The sequence below is a fragment of the Crocodylus porosus genome, unplaced genomic scaffold (genome assembly GCF_001723895.1).
Source record: "Crocodylus porosus isolate Cpor-Errol unplaced genomic scaffold, CroPor_comp1, whole genome shotgun sequence".
Lineage (NCBI taxonomy): Eukaryota > Metazoa > Chordata > Crocodylia > Crocodylidae > Crocodylus > Crocodylus porosus.
The window spans coordinates 5000921-5018492 of record NW_017728922.1 but is presented as its reverse complement, the minus strand read 5'-3'; the positions used below and the strand labels follow the sequence as shown (position 1 = coordinate 5018492).

Here is a 17572-nt window from a genome sequence, read left to right as displayed (position 1 = left end):
CTGCTGGCACAGTGCAAGCTTCAGCAGAATTCCCACAGCCTGTCCCCGCCTCACTAAAAATCCCTATTGCGGCTGAATGCGTTGGCTGCTTGAAACCACTTGGCTGACTGTAAAGCCTTACTTGGTCTGATTCTCAATTTGGGTTTTTTTGCTTCTCCTGAGATGAGGATCTTTGTGGCTGTAGTGGGCATCTGATGGAGGCTGTGCTCACTAAATATGGTAGTCAAGGAAGAAGCTTCCTCTGGAGAGTAGTGCAGAGCTGAGCATCTAGTGTTCATAGAACAAGGGAATTTTGCATTGCCGGAAGCTGCCTATGACTAGAATGAAGTGCTATGTTGCAAGTGGCTGGGGGATTTGGGGTGTACACCACAGCTGAAAACCTCTTTCCATATGCCTCTTAATTTCTGACTGTTTGCTTTAACTTGCTCCTGGTGGTTGACCTGAACCGTGGGGTTGTGTGTTGCTTGAGTTGTGTTGATTAGGAATCCTCCCCTTCTATCGCTGGAATCCGACTAGTTTCTTAGTCTTCCATGCTTATAGTGTGGTGCAGCAGCATCCCCAATAAGAGACTGGGCCACTTTAACTATGGCGGGGACAGAGGGTGTTTTGAACTAGGAGTTGAAGACGAACACAAAATGTGTAAGTAAGCCCCAGTAATGCTGTTAGTGCACAGCCAGGATGGAGCTCGTCCCTGTTTTGAGACCTGGAGGAATGCAGGCTCTTAATAGATTAAGGCCTGAAATGATTTGCGGTAGAACGGAGCTGTTGTGATGAGGTGAGATTTCTGTGCTACTGACTGGGACGGGAGTAGCCTGTTAAATACTTCTACGCTGAGATGTAGCAAGTTACTGGGTTGCTGGGCTATAGAGGATCTTACTTGAATGGTGCTGATTCCTTATTGGATTACTTTAGACCCCCACTTCCAGTAAAAGTTTTTTTTTTTTCCACCCAGTATTTGACCCTGCTCTTTCCTCTTACAGATGAGTTGCTCCTGGAATAAACAGTGACTTCTGTTTAGTTCTCCTTCAAGAATTGTTACTAGTGGTGACACATTGAGTGTACTCTGCCCGCAGCTTTGGAAATTTACGCTTAGTGGGGTTTTTTTGTCTTTTTTGGTGCCTTCCTAGGATTTGTCAGTTCTTGAGTAATACTGTACTGCTGACTGACCAGCCATGAGTCAGACTTTCCCTGATGCCGCGGTTCTGGAGGGGTTTGACTCTTTCGGAAAAGAAGCAATTTCCGAGAGAGCCAAACTCCTCCAGAATTGTAGCATCGGGGGGGTTAGGGGGAATATCTTCCATTCTTCGGCAGCCTGCATATGATGACGCAGAGCGTCACTAGTTTAATCTTAATTTCCTAATCTGGTGTGGGCTAAGTCTAGATATTTTTATCACTAAAACACTGTTGGCTGCTGGAACCTCGTAATTACCACCACTGAACAGTACAGCTAAATGGTAGGAAAACTGGCTAATATAGACAAGTAGCTCCAGTAACTCAATAGCTGCTGTATTGAATATAATCAAGTAACTGTTACAGGGGAGAAAAATGACTGGCTAGTTTAAAATGGGTGAGTAGGTTTAAACCATTAAATTCCTCTTCAAAACTCATTCTGCTAGTTCTGGACTAAATAGTTTAACCTTAAACCTAGAAGCTAATGTCAGTGTGGGAGGGGGAAATACACAGGAAATACTTGCATCTTTTTTGAGAGCATGCCAAGTTTCAAGTTATTTTTCCTGGAAATACCCTGGTGTATTTAGTTTTGTCCGTTTTGGTTAGGTTCTAGGATGCAGGTACTTAAAATGCATGGAATGTGCTGTAGCTATACAAATTATAACAATACTCAACACTTTAAAGAAAGCAAAGAAACTAAATTATGCCTGAAACTACTTATTTTTGGGAATGAGATGAGCTTGGCTCCAATCCATAGCACTAGTGTACAACAGTCATTGTAAGGTAGAAAATTAATGTATATTTTCCACTCTGAGAAATGCAGAACTCTACGAGTCTTGGTTCAGAGATGATACCTTTTATTAGACTAACTAAGTTGCAAAAAAAATCTTTCTGCAAGCTTTTGGGCTCACATACCTTTTATGAGGCTCAGGGAAAATTTTAAGATGGTAAAAAGTCCCCATAGGTAGGAAATAAATTTCATTTTTGCACAGAGGAAGCTGAAGATGGAAATCTGTCCCTCTGGGTCCATGAGAGTGTCTTTGAGTTGCTCTTTGTTGTGCAGATCAGGCTTTTCCACTCTGGCTTTTTTGCCTCTTTCAGGCCATCATCACTTTGGGTTTGACTGCCAAACGGTGGGATAATTTAAGTCTGTTACTCCTTGTAAAATCCTGGAGACAAAGAGCTGTGAGCTAAACAAGGTGAAGTCAATACTATCCACCCTCTGCCCCACCCTGTGTGGTGACTTGGCTTACTTTACCTTGTGGTGAGACTAGGGTGACTGATTTTACAGTGGGCTAGGTAGTCAGTGTGCATGTATCTAGCCTGCTACCACATATGCCTGCCTCTTCTCGGTGAAAAGCCTCAAGATGAAGGGTTCAGCTGGAGTAATCTTCAGTCTAAAATGGCAAACTTTTATCTACCAATTGCCTTGTTACCTTGCAGAAGCTCTGGTGCTCTGAGGCCCATAGAAGGCGTGAACAGACCAATTGCTCCAATCCCTTGGATTGCTGTCCTGCATTCAAAAAGGCCCCCTGTTCTGTTCAGGAAGGAGCCTAGAGCTGAAATATCTCTTTGTACTAAGAGGTGGTGAAACTGAGCTCTAGAACTTGGGGCACTGAAAACATCTCTTGAGCTACTGTAGTTGCATAACTTGTCTGTTTAAAGGTAACACACCTGGAATAGCTCAATCTGGTGTGTGTTTGGCTTTCTGGCCAAGGAAGTCTCTGCTGGAGTGGTCTTAAACCAGAAATGTTGAAGTGATGGCTTATGTAATGCAGCTAAGTTGGAAAAGCCCTGCTTGTAGAGAGGCAGTTATACCTGTGTAGGTGCCTTACCAACCAAACTTCCAGCAGTTGTGGTCTTACCCTGATACCTGTCTCTCCACTATAGCTCTTACTGGTATAGCTACAGCTGCAAAAGAACTTCCACTGCTAACTAGCACAGCTGTGCTGGCAAAACTCAAGTGTGGGCTAAGCCTAAATCTCTAGGTGCTTGATTTGATTAAAATGGATTGTGGGGAATGGAAATATTTGCTAGGTGCTATATTGGATCTCAACTGTGCAAACATGCCTAGATTAGTGGTGTTGAACTAGCTTGCAAAGGCACTGAACTTCTGCTGTGCCTAATTCTCTTTTGAAGTCTGATGTCCTAATTATTGATAATTAATTGATTATAATTGATTGTTAATTAACGCTCTGGTATGATGTAGTATTAAAGTGCAAGGAGTCCGGCTCTGAAATGTTTGCAGCCTGGGAGAATAACCCATGGGACTGAGTTGTGTCTTTGGAAGAATTGCAGTCTCTCACTCCTTGTGGAGAGTAGAGCAGCCTGAACTCTGTAAGGGGGATAAAGTACCCTGGTTTCAAAGGGCAGGCAGGGTTTGCATAAAGAAACCACTGATAAAATATTGGCTTCCTCTTGGACACCCATGTCCCGTCACCAAGGAAGTGAAAGCACCATGGAGCCCCTCAACTTGCTCAGGAGAGTCTTCAGTAAGGACCAACTAGTTTTCTAAAGTTGTAGTGGGTCTGATGAAAAATAATGTGGCAGAGATGAAGTGCTAGGTATTCCCTTTCATGATGTGCCTATGCACAGCCGGGATCTTCTCTCACTTCAGGGTATACCGTCTGAGTGATCAGTGTGAGGTCACCTGGGGTCCCCCTGGCCAGAGTATAATCCACTCCAATTTGGGGGACCCTTTCTCTTCTCCCTAATGCTACACAAGGCCTTCTAGTTTCCTGCAGATCGGGGGCAGTCAAGGACTTGATATAGCCAGTCTTGTTGTAAACAGATCCCTGCATGTGCTGGTCTGGAATGAGAGTTATACAACCTTTTTATAGCTTTGTGGTTTGTTAATTATCAGAGTTTGTGTTTAAAGACAACTGTTTTTTCTCCTCCTCTTTGCCTTTACTGCAGTGCCTTAAAGACACAGAAGGGCACTGAGTATAAAGTGTAGGCTGTTAAAATGCTGATGGACTGAAAGCATGACCTTTCTCCTTTTTCCCCTCCCCTGTGTCAAGCTGGGTGCTGCTGTAACTCAGGCTTGGCCAGCAACTCCTCCTTAAGTTCTGCCTACAGCAAGGCCATTTTGCTCGCTGTCTATAGCAATGGTTATATACCATGGGGATTATGACTTCACTTCTGGGGGGGAATTTATAGCTAACAGCTTCATGGTTTATGCCAGGAATGTACAAAAAAGGAAGGACTTCTCCTTCTCTCTGCCCTAATAGAATCTGATTTCCTCTGTAAACCACCTATGACCTAAAATGTGCTGGAAAAAAAGAGAACGTGGGGGTGCAGAAGGTGAGACTTGTCTTGGACAATTGGAAAGTGCAGAGTGGCTCCTTTCTAGGACCTGGCTTTTCCTCCTCCTACCTAGGCACTTCAACAGGAACTGCTTGCAGAAGTGGGCTCTCGGCTTCCTCTGCACAGGCTCCAGGACCAAGTAACCTGAGAAGTGTTGGGTTAATCTTGGCAGTCTGGCACCTCACCCAAGCAGTTATGTGATTTGAGGAGGGGGAAGCAAATAATCCTTGCTCAGTGGGCTCTGCTAATATTGGTGCTTCTGGCTTTTTATTAGTTAAACAACAGTATTGTACATTTGCTCCAATACAGTAGCTCTTCTTGCTCTAGCAAGTACTTGGGCTGGACAGTCCACCCCACCTTAAGCTATCTAAAATGCAGGCAAGGGCAGGAAACCACGATCGTCTCCCTGCTTGTGCCAAGAGAGCTGCTATCCTGTGGATAATGTGGGACAGATCTTTCAAGAAAAGGAAACGGTCTGCCTTCTGCATATTGAGCAGATGGCAAAAAGTCAGTTCAAGTGGCTTTCCTGTAATGCAGTTATGCTGGTGGAATGAGGCACAATCTGTTTCAAGCCAGGTGCCTTTTTCTTCTTTCTGGAAAAGAAGTTTCTTCCACCCCCCCATTAATGAGTTTGGGCAAGTATTTAAGAGGAGCTTTTTGTGAGGGTGGGAAGGCACCCTCTTCCCTCACTCCGGGTGCTTCCATGGACACCAGATGTCCGTGTTTTATGATTCTAGTTATCTGGGAAGACCGCCTTATGCAGCAATGTGGCAAGAGGTTAAGAGAGCTTTCTCAAAGCCAGAGTCCAGTCTTGTTTAGCTGAGTGATTTGGTTCTGCCCATGTTGCTAGATGTTGCTGTTGCTTCAAAGGTACTTGCTTTCCAATAAATCTCCAAAACGAGGGGCTTTAGGGGAGCTGATTATCATGTCCTGCTGAATCCCTGTAATCTTATCCTGGATCTCTGGAAGATCCTGAGTACTTGTGAATTTTAAAGGATCGTGTCTGAGGCCATGCAAGCAAATTGGAACAAAGGACTAGAAATTCCTTCTTGTGCCCTGGCCTCGCTTATCTCTAGAACCAATGTCTCTTTCTCTCTAGGAGGAGGAGGCAGATGACCAATGACAGCTGGACGTAGTGTTTCCCTTGGAACAGATTGCCAGTGGCTTTTTTTATGCTTGGCTTGTTAAACTTCAGCCTGGTTTACTGGAACTGCAGCCATGTCCTGCAAGGGGATTCATTCAAGCTGTGACCAAAAAATTTAAGCAATAGCTTGGTCTCTGGGATCTTCTGGTATTAGAGCCCCAGGCTGCCTGACTCTCTGGCCTGGGGGTTGAAATGCAGTCTTTAATTGAACTCCATGCTTGAGCTAGCATGATGTCCCCGCTGACTTGAATCTCCAGTTGGCATTAGTGGAAGGAGAATGCATGTGTGGCCCCTCCTGCCCCCCCGGCTAAAAAACACATTGTGTTGGCAGAGTTTATTCTTCGTAGTAGTTGGCATCTTGGCTGCTCCAACAAAAAATAAAAGGGAGTGGGGCAGCTGATGCCAGTTATGATGGCTTTTTATGTAGCCATTCTGTGAATGCAGGTTCTTGAAGCATTGCCTAGAGCTCTCAATGCATAAATCCTCTCCAGCCTTCAACCTGAGGTCTAGTTGCGCATTATAATGCGACTCCTCCTGGCATGTGACTTGGTGATTTAGCCAGCATCTGCAGCATGTGACACTATAAATGTGCATCTGGGAGGAGGAGGGTGGAGACATGTCCTGATGTCCTCTGAGATTAAATGATGCACACACTCCTTTCCAAATGTCCCTGGCTAGGCTCTGTAACAAAGCCAAGAATCGGCACTTGGCAGAAGACAAAGTTAGGTTAGCTATGTTGTGATGCCTCTGTTAGCCAGAGCTTGTAACACTAGTGGATTTAGGAACAAGCTAATACGTGTGCTGCTGAAGGCCTGTAAGGATTAAGAAGAAATTTCTCACAGGCAGGCTAGTTCTTAACTATTCTAGTGTGGCACAGTTTAGAAAGGTGTAGAGGGCCCTTTGGTCTGCTTAGTCTGAATGATGACTTGTAAATCTCCATAATGAACCTGGGGGACTCCTAATACCTCCTAATTCCTGCAGGATTTTTCTTTATTGGCTCGCGGAAGAGCTGTAGTTCCACCAAATTTGGGGGTTAGCGGCAGGGGAGCGGAGGGCATGAGACAGTCAAGTCTCAACCTTCTAGTGTTAAGTGCTGAAAGCGCCATGACCTGAACAATTACGACTAGTAAACTTATGGCCAAGATCAATTCCTGGCTTTGCAGGGTATATAAACAGTTAACCTGGCGTTACTAGCTTTCCCACCTGGCAAAGCTCCATGTTCTTTTGTCTGTGAAGCATTGACTTTCACCTTTCAGCACTGTTTACTCCTTGGTGTGTGTACACAGTGGTGGGAGGCTGAAAGGCAGAAGTGAGCTATAGAGGCCTCCATTGAAAGGTTTTCAGCCAGCCAGACAAACCGTGCACAGCTCGGATGCCCGAGACCGTGGGTGTGAACCCCCCACCACCCACCCCAGCTTTGCTTTCTGCCAGCCTTCAAAGAAACATTGGGCGAATTCAAACATTGGTGTGTCTGCTCAGACAATGGCTGCTGTGAAAGCTGATTGCATGCAGCTTGTGTCTGGAAAATTGTGCTTCTACCCTAGGGAATGTTACTTGGTCACTTCTGCAAAAGGGTGTGTTGGCTGGGGTGATGTGGAGGAGGCAAGCACTCTCTTGGTTGAGAGCCCCCTCACTCGCTTCCCAGAATGAGACTGTGGCTATGGAAAGTCACATGTCAGACAAGAACCTGGCTTGCTGCTCTATGCAAACTTAACAGAGCACTAGTGGGTGAGTCAGCTGCGGGAATGTGAAATAGAGCCAAGGGCACTGTGAAATCCAACCCCTCCGCTGGGGGGACAAAGGCCTGCAGCCCTGTTGGCTCCGTGGGCATTAGTGTCCTGCTTCTGCAATAACAGCTGTGCAGTCAGAGCTGCCTCCTGTGTATCTTGGCACCTCTGGAGCACTGATCATCGCAGGGGCTGGGCACTGGCTGTCCCTTGGGCAGACTCTCCGGACGCAGCGCTTGGCGCAAATGGCACAGAGTGCATGCGCTCCTGCACATAGGCAAGCTGGTAGCTAAGAAGTAAACCTCTTAGTGACTGCTAGGCAGGAAAAGCTCCTGCTCTTCCATTCCCCTCCCTCCCTTCCAGGGTTGCTAATCTCCCCTGGCATTTGCTGTGGGTGAAATCTGCTTAAGGGTGGAACTGGGTTTCTGCAGTCCAAAGCTTCTAGGAGCTGGAGTGTATTAATAGCAGGGCTTGGCCTTGGGTGCCTGAGTGAGGTGGGGCCATGCAACCGCTTCATCCGATTCTGCCATCATGAGTCGCTGGATTTGGCCCTGGCTCTGCTCCAGCACTGTAATAACAAGTGGCAGCATGGGCTGCAGGAGTTCAGATGCTGTGCTCCAGCTGGTGACTGCTGAAGGTGTTAAGTTGAATGCGGTCACAGAGGCCTTGGCAGTAGCCAAGTCCTGTTGAAAAGGGGTTAGAGATGCAGCCTGTTGGTTGCATGCCCCTGGGGGAGGGCAGGGAGGTCCCTGCATGCCTGAGCCTGGCCCTTGGATTCAGGAGTGCAGCATCTCTTGAATGCTGCTGTAAACAGGCAGCTCTTTGCATGGTGCTGTGCCTCCCTGGTGCCTGCACTGCCCACGGATTCTGTGCCCTGCCAGTGACGAGTGTCGCTGTTCCAGACCCACCCTCAAATTTCCCTGGGTGCTGCGCTCTTGCCTCTGGCTCCCTGGAAGAGCTGGGTCCTTTACTGCTGGATAGACTTGGATAGAAACATGGAACGAGTTGTTTGTGCGAGTGTCGAGGGAGATGTGCAGTGCCTCCCCCAGTCTCTCTTCCGCACATAACAGCTTTTTGGGTTTACCAAGACATTTCTCTGAAGGGTTGGGGAGCTAGTCACTTTTCACCCATTCTCTCAAGTGAGACACTTGCATGTGCTTTGTGAGTCAGGCACTTCCTTGAATTTCTCACTCGCTGTTTCGGTAAACACTGTTCTAATAGATGGACTCTTCTGATAATGGACCCTGGCATAGTCCAGAGTACCTGCCAATCGCAAGAGACAGGCTGTGGTTTTACTCGCCCCTAATCTGACCCGATAAAGCCTGCCACCCAGTTGCTGCAGTCACTCACTCACTTAGCCAGGTCTCTGCCTTCCTCCTCCCTTGTTAGCTGGACAGACAATCCTGTGATTCAGCAGTGAGTAGCAGTGCTGAGTCACATATGTGCCACCTGCTGATATCTGCTGTGTAGTGATGACCTCCTCGATGCACTGCATGATCTGAATGCTTTGTTCCAGGGGATGATGAAAGGTGCCCCATCCTCTTGTGTTGGGGCTGCCAAGTACTGGCCTTGTGGTGAACTGGAATTAATCATTTTCCACAGTAGGGGATGGTACAAGCTGTATCTCTTCCTAGTTGTCTTCTGAGGGCACAGCTGGAGATGCTCTATCAGCACGAGAGTGCGCTGTTGGCTCTTCAGGCTGCTCAGTTGCATGTTTCCCAGTTCCTCGTGATTCTCAAGGGAGCTAAAGCTGCCTGCCTGAAAACGCCCCAGAGTGCTGCAACTACTAGGAGAAACTTCTTGCTTCTAGACTGTAGAGCCTCATGGTGATGCCACACCAGCTTAGCATGAGCTTCAGGTACCTAATGTGACAATGGGGCCCTTTTGGAGAATGGAATATCTGCACCAGCCGATACAGCAGAGGCTAGTGAGATGGCTTGTGGTTGCATAGTGCTACCAGCCCCAGGGAAAAGGTTAAATCCCCTGAGGAGCAAATGACTTGCTAACTGTGAGCAGCTGGAGCGCCACAGCCAGGGCTGTGTTCTTTGTGCTTGAATGTGCAGACGTGCCCTGATCCCAGAGCCAGGGAATCGTAGCCTGGGCCAGCCCCTCCGGGTCATTAGAACTGCAGAGGACTGCATCAGAGGAGTTGGTTGTTGCATACTCTTCGGACTGCAGAAGGTTTAGGTTGCTGATTCTTTAAAGGCCTGAATGGAAAAGAGTTATTGCAGGGCTTGAGATTAGTTAGTCTGCAGGCATTACGAGAGCCAACCCCTACTGACTACAGAGAGCAGCAGTCTGTGCTGCTGCAGTGTTAATGGACCAGTCCCTGGTCTGGCAGGCCAGACCCCTGAGGACTCTAGGTCTCTTTCAGTAGCTACGTCTTGAGCTGTTTGCTTTGATAATCTGATGCATTCTGGAGGGGACCCTTCACACAAACCAGCTGCTGTTCTATATCCAGCGCTTTGATCCTGCCTATGTCTGACAGTCTCCAGATTTGAAAAGCAGAGTTATCTGTCTACGTCTTAGCCCTTGTATGATAAAGTATCTGAACTTAAGTGAAGTGAATGATGATAAACCACCTGGATTCTGGAGGTTTCAGTTTAGTTGTGGGGCAGGGGCACCTGATTCAGTATCTGCCATAGGGCTGGGAAAGGTTCTCCAATGTACTATAAGCTACAGCAACTCCCCTGTATACGTGTATTTGCTGCTTCTCCTCCTCCTCCTTTTTTTTTTTTTTTTTTTCCTCCCCCTCCCCACACACACACTCACTCGCTTGCTAAAGTGTCCCGCCACTGACTTCTGCTTAAGATGTTATTGCAAAACCTGTCACTCCATGAACTTGCTGAAGCCCTTCAGGAAATCCCCACTCAGGCTGGTGCTCTTCCTCCTTAGAGACACGGGGATTTTAGATCACTTAAAGCCAGGAAAGACTGTCCTCTTTCACCATCCAAAAATTGTTACGCTGTGTTGGCTCAGCTGACTTGGCAACAGGTGCTGCTCTTGGTCTGAGAACTGACTTTTTTTTTTTTTTTAATGCAACTTTCTGGCCTCTGCCAAAGGACTTGAACGCTGCCTCTTTCTTTTCAGGTAAGGGAAACCATGACCATGGATCCACAGCTGCTAGAAGAAGATTACTCCTCAGGTGCATTGCCAGATGATGAAGATGTTGGTCGCAGCAGTTCTGAAAGCACCATTGATGATGATGATGACTATGATTTATCAGGGTCTGGTGATGAAGGTGTGTAGGCAAAGGAGTGTGGATAATTTTCACTGACTAATATTTCTTCATGCTTTGGTCTTCTATGCATTTGTTCTTTGGCCCTAGTGGACCCCAGCTTGGCAAATCATTCAGCTCTAAATAAGCTTGGCCAGGTGCCTTGCATGTGGTGTCTCTTTGGTACCTGAATGCACTAAGGGGAACAATGGAAGGGCACCAAGCCATGTTGTTAGAGTAGTGCTATCTTGCCTCTACACATTATCTTTCCAATGTGTGATGTGCTAGTATTGGTGAGAGAGCAATGTGCCATTCTTTGGATCCCCTTTCCTTACCCAACAGCAAGGGGCTCTGAAATTTAATCTCCATTAACTTTTGCCCTCTTACAACCCCAAACTTGAATCTTCTAGGTGTGCCTTCTAAAATGGGAGACCCAATTCAACTCTCCTAGTGTAAACAGGTTCCAACAACTAGCACGTTGTCCTTCTCACGTGCACACTACATTCTCAAAAGGAGAAGAACAAGCTCTGAAATGAGCCTGCTGCATGCATGTTCAGGCAGGTCTGGTGGTTGATGTCTATGCAATTTATCCTTTAGGGATGGGTGTTTGGGAGCTCTGCCCTCTTTTGGAAGCCAGCCTAGCCTTCCACAGTGTACTAGTTTCTGGAGCAACTCTTGCTAACCTGCAGCAAAAGCCACTTGCCATTGCTGAGGATTTCTCCCCTGACCAAGTTAGTTATATGAGATTGCATCATGTGGCTTTGCAATCAGAGCTTCCAACTGGCAAAAGCGTTCTGAGATAAGAGACGGCTGCAACCAAGGCACAGCCCTGATTACGTCTTCCAATATCCAGGCATCCTGCCTGGCAGTGGTATAGAGACCAAGAGAAGGTTAAATGCTGTGCTCTTTCTTTTCAGATTACTTTGATGTCCTGACTTCAACCAGCACAGTCAGTCTTGTGGTGGGTATTGTTTTTAAATTCTTCCTCCCTTCCCTAAAAGTCTAGTTCAGTAGTCTCCCTTCATAAGGTCTGTCTGCCACTGCAGGCTTCTGCCCCCCGTTCCCATTCCCATCCTTGCTAGCACCTGGCTTGCAGAGGATGCGATCCACTAACATACATGAGGAAAGCATTTCCAATGTATGCCACTGAATTCACCTGGTACCACAAAATGGTATCTGGCCCCTGCTCTTCTCTCCTGTATTATAACCTTTCAGTAGGTGCTTACTACAGGGTGTGTCTTGTCTGCTTTATTCAGAGCTCTAGTGATAACGATATCCCTGAAGACAATGGGAAAAGGACAAAGGACATGAACAAAAACCCTATGCAAGACAATGAGATCGTTCCTGGGGGAGTTGTGCCCCTTCAGGAAGAGAACCTGTCCAACAAGATCTCCATGGCCAGCACAGGCAGTAGCAGCATCTTTGAAAGAACAGAAGTCCTTGCAGGTAACTGCCCCTCCCCTGCTCCCCAGCTAGCGTCATGCTGTAACATGGGAGTGTCTCCACCCATGCTGTTGTGTTTTGGCCCTTTTGGAGAAGGGAACAAGACTACTCTAGTGCAGAGCCAGTGGGGCACAAGGCTACCGTTATATGCCTTCCAGTCCTCCAGTTCTATGAACACCTGTAGAAACTCCTGCCTAGAAAGTGTGGTGGCGTGAGGGATAGGGGAGTGGGACATGGCTTGGTAAAGGCTTGATGGCTATTGTTCAGGTCTCTCCTCCAATCTCATTGGGGGGAACTGTGGAAGCGCTGTGCCTGCTCCAGCTCTCCTTCGTGCCCAGCTTGTGATTATCTAAGAGTATCATTTAGCCATAAATCAGTGGCACAATATGCTTCAGTCACTCGATAGCCTTGTAAATGAACTGCAGCAGTTCTCCCTTTACAACACAATGACTTGCTTCTTCTGTATGGGCACCTTGCCAGCATAGGGCAGACTCCTTCTCTGAAGGATTTTAGTACCTAGATTCACAGCAGCAAGCTAACTGGCTCTTTTTACAACACAACAAAGCTGCTGCTTACCCCTTGCCATTACCACATCTGCAAAACTGTCACTCTCGCAGCAGGCTTAGTTGGGATGAAAGACATTGGCTTGGCAGCTCTGGGGGACTGGAAACCTCTGTATGTGGCCAGGGTCATGCAAGTTTTTTGGGTTGTCTTCATCAATGTGCCCCACAGCTCTTCTCAATGCCTGGCTGCAGTGGCGGGGGTCAGCATAAAAATTGCATTTGGCACAGAGAAGTGGTGATCTACCTGGAGCATGTGATCCTCATTTGGAAGTGTGGGAAGACCACCAGTAAAAGCTTTTTGTGCCATTGAATCAGATTTCTCCCATCCCATTCTCCGGAACTGAACCAACTGGTCTCTGCCTTGGTTGAAGGCATTGGGTGTTAAAGAAACTTGCTTTAGCTGCAAGAGATGCTGATATTAAGCCAGCTTCTGAGCATTCCTGATTGTGATGGAAGGGCCATTCATAGCATCTGAGAAGACACTTGTCTTCTGCATTTCTGAATTGCTTGGTCTAGAAGGTGCCTCCTTGCCCAGCCTTCTGTCTGGGATGGAAAATGTCTTGTTGCCTCTGAACAATAAAGGCTACCAGGCCTGAATGGCAGTAGTAACAAGATGCTTCTGGTGGGCAGCTAAAACGCCAGCTCCATTGGAGGCAATTCTGAAATACACAATTAATGAACTAGATTTTTTGTTTTTTGTGGGGTTTTTTGTCTAGTGAGGCAGGTCTGAGAATTTAAAGACTCACTCTGTTCTGTTTTACAGCTCTTATTGCAGGTGGGGCAGTGGGGCTGCTGTTTGCCGTCTTCCTAATTCTCCTTTTAGTCTATCGCATGAAGAAAAAGGATGAGGGCAGCTATGACCTGGGCAAGAAGCCAATCTACAAGAAAGCCCCTACAAACGAATTTTATGCTTAAGCTCATCAGCACCTCCTGCCCATCTGGGGACAGAAATGGACTATATTGAAGCATTTGGCCTTCAGATGAGAAGCGTTGAACAAATGGATTTTCTGGATGCAATTTCAGAGATTTCTTTAATTTTCTATGTGCCCCTTCCCATCCTGCTTGACTAACAAGGGCCCAATGAGATGCAGCAAGTCTTGAAAAATGCTGTCATATTAAGAAAAGCTTAAGAAAAAAGTACAAAAAAGCCAAACATTTTTTTTTTCCCCCCTTTTTTGGGTGATGGGTGTATGAATTATCAAGCTGTGTGTGGAAGCAAACTGTGTGTCTACCTGGTATGCAGTGTTCCTATTCACCTTTTGTAAAAGCAGGATTTTTCGAAAACCCTTTTGGAATGGGGTTTGTCCTGCAGCAGGCTACTCACATCAGGCATTTGGTACATGCCTGTTTATGAATTTTACCCTACAGTATAATGTTGCCTTATCAGGGGGCTTCTGTGTCCTCTGGGCTCAGGGTTCCTGTATGCCATAAATGGAGAAATGACTATATGGGTTCTAGGGGGAAGTTTCCTTTTTGCCCTGGGCAGGGCTGTTAATCCATAAGAATCAGGAAAGTCTTTCTGCATAGCTCTGAGACAATCCCCTCGTCCTCCAAGTTTTTTAATGTAGGATTTTTTTTTTTGTAATTAAAATTGCTAGGAAAAATAGTCTAATGTTTATATATGTTTGTAGAAAATGTGCTTACATAACCCCCCTGCTTTCTTAACTACTTAAGATTTTTGTGTCTTCCATTCATTTTTCCCCCCCCTCCCCCCACCTTTTTTGGCTGGGCATTTTCTCTAGACATATACTGTGTGTGGGTTTTTATACAATCCATATTCCAAAACTGAAGCAGCATTGGCTATGGTATGTTACAGGTTTCTTTTGTTCCTATAGCAGCTACTGTAGGAGACTTTAAAGATATATTTATGTGTTTTATCAATAATTTTTTTGATTTTGACTTTTTTTATAGGATTATTTATAGTTTCTCATGGCTGCTCTTGTGTTTTTTTTTTTTTGGTCTGGTAATTTTTGTTTCCTTTTTTTATATAAAACACTAATATAATGAATCTCTGTGAAAACTATTTAAGCTTTATTCTGTGAACTTTAATTAAGAACTGAAGGCAATAACTTCTGCTAGAATAAATCTGTATGCAAAATCGGGTTCTCTAACATGATTTAAAGTTTTATAGGGGGAAATGAGCTTTTTTAGCCTGTAATATATTATAATCAGTCCTATAGAGCTATATATTATATTTTTTCAGTGAAATGTACGATTTTAAGAGTAAAAAGGCTAGAGTTGATTTTTTTTCTGGATCTTCTGCAACCTTACTGTGTATAAGGAGCGGGGGTTGGTCTAGCATCTATTGCTCTGTGCAATGTTTTTGTTCTAAATTGCAGTAATATCTTACTCTTGCTTACTAGTTACAGCTGGAGTCAAGCTAATGGTCACAGGACCTCCCTGGGTTACTTAGTGCTTCATGAATGCCCGTAACAGTGGCCATCAGTTTAACTGCTATGAGTTGTTGGAAACAAGACTGTAGCAGGTAAAATGCTGGCTTACAACCCTTTTGGTTGATGAGTAGAGCTGAGATCACTTGCCCTCAATTTTGAAGTCAGTCTCTTTTCCTTTTAAGGAGTAAGAGAAATGAGCAGGAAGCTGCTAGTATAGAGGAAGTAACCATTTCTTGGAAAACCTGCTGTTTAGTTCATTGGCTGTGCTTTTGCAGGCTCTGAACTGATCTCCTGAGGAGGATGGCTTTGTGTGGAGTGTCCTCCATACATATAATCTGCCAACGTGACAGCATGGGGATGCAATGTGGCTCTTAAAAGACCATGTAAATGGCTTCTGTCTTTCAAATTTCTCATGTAGAGGATGTGTGTGTCCTATAAGCATCCTTCCCAGGAGGTCTGTCTTCTACTCAGGCTAGGTCTACAGCTCACTGCTTCCTATATGATCTTATTGCATGGGTTTTATTGACTATATGGAAAGGTAGAGCCAAGGACATGGGCTTCTTATGTATTTTGGTAACTCAAAGCATAACACAGGATATTGTCTTGGGTAAGGCCAGACATTAAAAACCACATGGACTCTTCAAATCTTGAATCCGTACTAAAAGGTTGGGTTTTTTATTTGGTCTGTTTCTGACCTGAACTTCCTCTTGCATTAGTTTTCCATCAGTACAGACTCAAGTTGGCGCACACCTGATTTTAGCCTGGTGGGGAACGCTACCAGTCCTGTGTGCATGTCTGACTGGGGAGCAGGAGAAATTCTGGCAAGGGTTTGAGCCTGTAGCCTAAGGATACCTTCAAGGACAAGACTCTCTTAGGAGGCTGCTTATAAAGTTCAAACACAAGCCTATCCCAGGGTCTGGCTCTGGAATGGGTACTGGGAAACTAATGGTAAAGGATTTTTTTGGACTATTTCTGGGCATTCAGCTCTTGGGAAGTAACCTATTTGTAACTGTCTGCTGCTTTGGATGTTAGGTTATCTTGTAACTGCTCTTGGGTTTATCTTTCACTGTTACCAATTTCTGATTTGAAATAAAAATGGTACTTTATAAATTGGTTTATGGGCATGGTTCTTTGGTGGAGACAGAACCAAGGGAAAGTGGAATTGGTTCATCCCAGTGAAACATGCTTTGGTTCTCATGAAGACAGAGAAGCCATTTAGTCCTTGTACTGGATCTGTGGCCTGTACCTCATAGTCCCTATTCAGTGCTGCTTTATTTACACTTGGAGCACTTCCCTAACAAATGGCAGCTGAGCAGGACAGTGAAGGATGGGCCTGCATGTTCATGTGCCTATGCAGACACTGAGTCCATGCTCCTTAATCTTGGTAAATCTAGACAAACACCCTACTTGCACGCACGCACACACAGCTCAGAGCTGGGTAGGAAGCTGGCTGATGTCAGCCTTGCAACAACCTGCTGGATGGAACAGGTCTGCAGAAGCAGTTGGGCCAGGTAGTTAAAGGCTCAGAACCACGCCTCTTTTAGCAGGAGCAACTCTGCATCTATACCAGGACTGATGGCTTCCTAGAGCCACTGCATCTCCATCCCCTGGCCTGCTTGGGTGGGATGGATGGTGCCAGCACTCTGCACTGCTATGGTCTCCTGGCAAAGGAGGGCAATGAAAGGGCCTGGCTGTTATGTAGAAGGCCCAGCACTTTTCACAAGTACCATGGCCACTAGAGCAAAGCACTTGTGGAATACCAATTCTTTTTTTCCCCCTCTCTTCCCTGCCTTACTTTTGAAGGCAACACACCTGCCCCGGGGCCCTAGTCACAAGATGATGGTTCAAGAAGCCCTCTAATCTAGTCATGCACTCAAAGTGTATGGGCCTTTCCTTCCCATCTCTTGCCCCCGGTTTCATGAAGCTCACTGTTTTCATGCAAGGCTGATATTGACTGCCCCACAATGCATCACGTGTCTGACTTTTCTAGCACTATAGGCTATGCTGTTTGCAGAGGAGAATGACACAGACTTCTGCCACTGTCCCAGGGGTCCATGTGCCTCTTGCTGCTGTCATGAGGGATACTTTGTTGCCTGGGTTTTCTTTCCTACTGCTGGGACTGTCTGAACCTCCTAAAGCTCCATGTGGCAGACTGACGTGGTGTAAATTTTTGTTGCCATCTGGGTGGGTTGTCCCACTTGGCCGTACGGCAAGAAGTTGGTGATTGCTCTTTCTTCTTCCCTGATGGTAGGGCTCTAGGGCCAAGAGGTGCAACAACTCCCTTTCAGTTCTGGCACTTGCTGCCTTCTAGAGCTGCACAGCATAGGAAGGCTGCAGGAAAAAGCTATAGAAAAAGGGCTGTTGGTACTGTAGTCCTGCATATTCCCAGTTCCTCTCACCCCCAGGCTAAGATGCTACTTGGTCACTTTTCCTGCTGGCACAAATCAGCTAAACTGAAAAATAAACCCACCAGAAGTCTTATTTTGCTCAAGTGTGAATAAGCCTGACTCCTCTCAGACTTCAGCCAGGCAAAGTCACATGGCCCCAGGCAGCTCTGACTTGCGTAAAGGCCGCTGCCACCTCCTCCGAACGGGACGCAGTGCAGAGGA

The 17572-nt window shown here is 46.1% G+C and overlaps 1 protein-coding gene across 1 annotated transcript in view; it reads left to right on the top strand.

Annotated features, from left to right (window-relative positions):
* SDC4 (syndecan 4) overlaps window positions 1–15916 on the top strand; it is a 19273-nt gene extending 3357 nt beyond the window's left edge. The window contains exons 2-5 of the mRNA XM_019539640.1: window positions 10438–10588; window positions 11482–11525; window positions 11821–12010; window positions 13334–15916. Of these exons, the coding sequence (XP_019395185.1) occupies window positions 10438–10588; window positions 11482–11525; window positions 11821–12010; window positions 13334–13485 (537 nt within the window). The 3' untranslated portion in view covers window positions 13486–15916. The remainder of the gene's footprint in view (window positions 1–10437; window positions 10589–11481; window positions 11526–11820; window positions 12011–13333) is intronic.
* Window positions 15917–17572: the final 1656 nt, after the last annotated feature.